This window comes from Dipteris shenzhenensis, chromosome 3 (assembly GCF_047967505.1).
Source record: "Dipteris shenzhenensis isolate YYH24624 ecotype China chromosome 3, Dip_SZ_1.0, whole genome shotgun sequence".
Taxonomy (NCBI): Eukaryota; Viridiplantae; Streptophyta; class Polypodiopsida; order Gleicheniales; family Dipteridaceae; genus Dipteris; species Dipteris shenzhenensis.
Window position 1 is genome coordinate 57,944,979 of NC_141598.1, and position 6,000 is coordinate 57,950,978.

The following is a 6,000-nucleotide window of genomic DNA, read 5'->3' on the forward strand; positions in this document are numbered from 1 at the left end:
CTCCGCATAGACGATGACAGGACCTTCCATGGGTAGTCTCTAATGACCCGCATAGGTCTAGCCGAAATGCTTGACCTGTTCAAGATAGGTGATAATCTGGGATGAGGCATCTGTGTGGAGGGGTCTCACAGCAAACTCATGCAAGAATCCCTTCTCCCAAATCATACAAGAGAGCATTATTACATGTAGTCCCTCAAAATCAGTCCACTCGTCCTCTACTATTAGAAAGATCACTGACCCGTCTGTGAGCCACCATATGAGGAGGGCGTGAGGATAGGCTAGTGGGAAAAGTTCCTGCTCTATGGACTGTGGTGCAGACTGTAGCACGCAGTCCTGGCTATTTGGGGAAGCTTGGAGAATGGACACTGTAGGCTGTAGCATTGGCTGCAGATGGCCGACAGTTGCAGAAGTGTGTGTACCGGTGGAGATGGCTGCAGCAGGGACTACCGGGGCAGCAGAACCTTGGTGGCAGATCCAGTAGACTGACTAGTCTGAAGGGTCTGTTCTGGTCGGCTGGATTTACAGGATAAAGTTTAACACAAATCAAAGTAGCCAGCCCCTGGACTCAACTACAAAGTAGAGCCTAGTAGCCCGTGATAGTATGCTTCTTATCTCCTTCCTCAAAGCCATAGTGAACAACTGATTTTGGAGGTTGAGCACTCTTGTCAAGTTACTCGTCTCATACGTCTCCCTCAAGATGGTCCAAGCTTCAAAAGTTGATCTGCCAGTTTGATGTGAGGGATCCCAAAATCTGCCATCATCCATGAAAAGTGCCCCGGCATCCTTGTCTCCTCACTCTTCAACCTCTTCAACATTTGCAGGTGTCACAATTTTGCTTGTAGCTTAGATCTTTGGCTTTCAGCTATGACACTATGGCGACCCTCCAAACTCTCCTTGCCACCCATATCTTCAATGGGTAGTTTGTTCCATCCAACATGCCCCCCTCCTCAAAAATGAGAATAGGCATATGTGAAGCCATGGGCATAGAGCAAACAAACACAAATTTAACACCCTGCACCAAATATATATCTAGATGAATCAAGGAACATGACCAAACTCATCCTCTGAAAACACAACACACTACAGTTTCAACCTCAAACTCCATCACACATAGCAGGGACTAGCAACTATGATATGCCCACCAACGTCATCAGCACCCTACAGTGGCTGTAGACTGAATCCTCGGAACTAGAGTCACCTTCTATTGAGTAAAGGTTCGCCTTCCTTTGGTTGTTTGAGTAGAGTGCGTGAAAATAACAAAGCCATGTGTCAAAGCATAGGGTCGCAACCCTCTACCACCTAGAATATGATGGTCCCATGGCCACTTGCTACTCTCAGAGCTCACTCACAACATGTGTACGCAAATTTTAAGGAAGAACACACTCAAATCTGGACGAAGACGCAGTAAAGGATGCAGTAATGTATTACCGTGCTTCACAAGGTGTGGAGTTGTCAAGGCACAAGAATGCTCTATGTAGGCAATCAATACCTACAGCCACAAGGCTGATCTGCTCCTATCAATGCTGCATAACTCTCTCCTCTGCAAGCCTTTCTGAGGCTTCATCATCGACGCTTCAGTGGTGAATAAGAGGGAGCAGGACAAACTACCCCCTTTTACAGATTGTGAGGGACAGCCTATCCCCCCCTTGACAAGCAAACAAGCCCCTTGCTTGGGCTGACCCAGATCTAGGGCCGACAAGCAGCGTCCACCCAAGTTCCAACATATCCACACTAGGGGGCAACCAGACTCTCTACATTGGCTGACCCCTAGGTGGCCTTGCTGGACCCCTGGTCAGGTCATAGGCAGGCAAGCCTGCCCTCTTCTTACACCCCTTTTGCAGGGGCTGGAAGCCCCCACTGCAGGCTGACCCTAAATCCCAACCTGCTGCTGCCAAATTGCGCATAGACCAGTCTGTGCTGGCCGACCAGAGCCCCTGCTCTCCTCATTTGGGGCTTACTTGAGGGGAGTTCACACTTATATTCTGATGCATGTGTCTACATGTAAGTGTGGAGTCCATTTGGTCCACACCACATGTAGGACTCAGAAGTGCTCATCAGAGTCTTTGGAGCAAGCAGATCTAGGCAGCAGCAAGGTGCAGAGAATAAAAACCATTGTTCAAGACCTCAGATGTGCTTCCAGCACAAGAGAAGGTGGAGACAAGGGTACCAGCAGGGTGCAGCATGTTGGAAAACACAAATACCCTTGCCTTAAGCTAGCATAGCTAATACAACGCGTAAATAGGCTAATGTCCTTGCAATAAAAATGCAAGACATCCAGTGCAGGATATGCCACGATACAACACCCAGAGTTATCTTGCTTCAAGGCTTCTGCAGATACAAGAAGATACAGAGCACACTTCAGATCAGAGCGGGAGAGAGAATATGCAGATGTAAAGCCAAAAGAGATATCTCATCTATAGATACGGAAATCTGTATAAAAAGAGCTCCCAAAAGTTAACCAACACCTGCAGCAAACATCCACTGAGATATGGCACCAACACCAGCTTTGTTCGCTCAACCCTCTGCTGTAGAACTCCTCCTGGATCACCTACCTCTTGTAGGCTTCAATACCTCTGCTGTAGAGTCCCTCCTGGATCACTACGGAGCTCTTGTAGGCTTCAATAGCTTGCTCTAGGATGAGCTTTGCATGGTGCTCCCTCTTGCTGACACATGTGCTCTCCTACTGCATATAGATATGTACCAGTGGTACAGGCTGAGGCCAGCTGCTACATTGAGCTTAGGAGTCCACCCTCAAGGGACCCAGTCTGGCTGACCAGACTTCTACAGACTGGCGGACCCAGTCAGTCCGCCAGCCAACCAGAACAGGGCCGACTGGCCCACCTGCGAATTCCTCCACAGACTGTCGACTGCAATCTGTAAGACTGCTGACTGCTGCAGCGTCTTCTGCCTACAAACAGGCCCTTCTGCTGGTGCCTTGTACTGACCCTATGCCAGCCCATCTGCGCACCTCCGGACAGGAGCCAGACTTCTGCCGATCTGTCAGGTCCCTTCCAGGACCTGTAGAGGCCCGGCCATTAGGCACCCTGTTGCTGGCTTTGTACCAGCCCTTCCGCCCTCTTGATGGACCCATGCCTGGGCATTCCACAGCCAGCACTAAAGATGGGCATATTCACAGCCTGTAGGACAACCAGCTCTAGTGGGTTTGGTGGCCCATGTGGCTGCCCCAGGAAGACTGTTGATTGCTGCCCATGTCGGCAGCCTGTTCACCCTCCATGTCTCCCAAGCCACTTTGGAAAGGCACATGCCAAGAGGAGTAAGCAGAAGTCTGGGCAATTATACATGGCCTCAGATCTAGCAATAGTGGAACAGCATCCGGCTGTCCACATAGTGTCGATAGTAAGTACATCTCTATTCAGTTTTGGTTGCCATAACTCAATGTCTATTCAGATCTGAGAGTGATATTTATTCATATACATATGTGCACATAAGTGAGAAGCAGCTAGAGTGGTATTTATTCATATATATGAGTGCACATAGAGTTCTTAGGTGTGATCTCATGGACGATTTATTTCCAACTGCGTGTCCTAACATGGTATCACAAGCCAGGATTTGAACTAGAGGTACATGCTTAGATTTTCTGACAGTCAAGCCCTGTTGCACTCGTCATTTGGGGTCTCAGACGTGGGCCTTGACACTTACTTTAAACATTCATTGGTATTAATTTGATATTAGAGAGGACGTGACACTGATGGAGTCCGTGAAGCTGGCCGAGGTGCACACACAATTCGATGCCTATGGCAAAAAACTTGAAAGTAATTACCGAGTTCAAGGGTGCGTACTTTCAGGCACACTGGACGACGCCATGTATCATCCATGTAATGTTGAATCCTATGAATTCATGAGTTAGAAGAACTCTCTAATTTAAACCGAGCAGCCCGCGATTGCTTTCAAGATGTTGCATTGCAATCAGTGCAGTACTCGAGGGGGGGGGGCGAAAAAGAGCACTCCTGGTTCTTTGATTTTGTGCGTCCGATGTAAGGCAATGGCATTGTCGATATATATCTCGATGACCAACGGTGCAGGCTTCTCCCTTGCCGCTCCTGGACCTCGCTCAAGACGACGTAGTCTAGTTTCAGCTTGCTTTTTCACAAGTGATCCATATTTTCGTTTCAAAATTAGAGCGGAGCTTCCTTACGTCCATTAACGTCTAGGCCCGACTTCCGCGATGGCGACACAACTATCAGAAGCAAAAATTGCATTCAAAAACACTAACCCGCGAAGTACATCCCACTGTCGTCACAGAGCTATAAAATTTCCACAAGTTCGTTTCCGCGATGGATTACCAGTTCAAATTTCGATAATTCAGACGAAAACATTCAGGGACAAGGGTGGACGAGGGACATTATCGTCACAATGACAAGCGCTCACCTTTAGACAACCCTGTAACGCAGATTACCAGTCCCTGGAACGGTCCGCCTGCTGTGCTTACTCCATGAGAAGAAGACGAAAGCGGAGAAGCTGGCATTGCTCTGCTGCTATGGAATAGAGAAGCTGGTGGCAGAGCGTTCGCAACCTTCAAACAGCCCACACTTAGCACGACCTGCGGCCTGCGGTCGCACATCATGAGCGAAGGCGTGTCTTTCGACACACGGCATCTCACAAGCAGACGACCGCCATTACAAAGACGACCGCTTCATGAAATTGAGAAGCCTGCTTTGCAATTGACGTCCTGAATGGTAGAAGCTTCAAGTTCGCCAATTACACAAGGGCCTCCGAAGCAGGAGAGTTCCTGTGAATAATTCCGAGCGAGGTGCAGAGTCGTTTCAACTTGCGTGTTGTGTTGCCTGAAAGTTATCGTTTCTGTGGTGATCAAGCACACAGCTGAAAGGATGGACGATAGTAGCAGGGCACGGCTGTCTGCAAGCGAACTGACTTTTGTCTTTCGTGGGAAAGACGACAGGAAAGGGAGGCAGGCGGTTGTCTGATTGATTCAGTAGGGGCAGGAGATGCAGGGAGCCTAAGAGGTCAACGATTGAGCAATATAAGCTGCATTGAATCAACGAAGCGCAGGCCGTGAGGATGTTGGTTGGATGAAGCAGTCAGTCACCTCCTGTCTCGCTCAAATTTGCTCTTGGAGTCTTCTCCACCGATCCACCATTAATGCTCAGAACAGAGCTGCATCAATCTACCGCTCTCTCTCTCTCTCTCTCGCAATCATCCGTCGTCTGATGAAATCTCGCGAACATCTGATGAAAATTTCCCAAACTATCTGATGAAATCTGGCAAAACATCCCGTGAAAACTTGCCACGCGCTTCGATTAGACCCCTCATGCAATTCCATCAAAAATCCAAAACGGAGAACGATTGATTGTCCTGCACAGCGCCGCACCTTTTCCTCGCTCCCTCGCCGGTTCCCGTTTGAATTCTGCGACTCCAAAGTCCATGGCTGGGCCTTCCCGCGCACAATCTCTTGGTCAAGGACGCTGTCTTCGTGCGCTCTTTGCAGAAATCTCGACAGGAGCAGCAGATTCACGGGTGAAAGGCTTTTTCGCAAAGATCCGTCTTTTGCTGCAAGCTTTTTACGCCCTGAGCTCAGATGATTCCTTCCCTCTCGTGATGCATTTTCAACCTGGAGATCTGTCGAACTCAGAACTTACCCAAGAATCGTCCACTTCGATGTACACTCGTTCACACCAGAAAGATAAGATTTATATAATTTATTTATTTATTTTTTAAACATCAGGCCACACGACCAACTCAACACCTCCACACGAGTTTTTATTTCTTGCCCGTGCCCAACCTTCCCATTTGGTGCGAGTTTGGAGCTTAACACATGCGTTTTTCCGCGTGAACTAATGTCTGAAATGCATTTTTGTGGACCACCTTACTATCTGCAGAGAGCTACACTCTTGCAGCGCTCACGATCTATCTACAGGGTGCTCCGATGTTTTTATTGGCGAGCCAACGATGCATTCCCACCCTCGTGTGCACCAAGCCCAAACTGAGAACTCATCAAGACCTACTTCCTCGTTGGGGGGG

The 6,000-nt window shown here is 48.6% G+C and overlaps 1 protein-coding gene across 2 annotated transcripts in view; it reads right to left on the reverse strand.

Moving 5' to 3' along the window:
* LOC147904069 (BRCT domain DNA repair protein) overlaps positions 1-5,608 on the reverse strand; it is a 48,839-nt gene extending 43,231 nt beyond the window's left edge. For both annotated transcript variants that reach the window (XM_087370352.1, XM_087370351.1), the window contains exon 1: positions 4,390-5,608. In XM_087370352.1, the coding sequence (XP_087226478.1) occupies positions 4,390-4,585 (196 nt within the window). In that variant the 5' untranslated portion in view covers positions 4,586-5,608. The remainder of the gene's footprint in view (positions 1-4,389) is intronic.
* Positions 5,609-6,000: the final 392 nt, after the last annotated feature.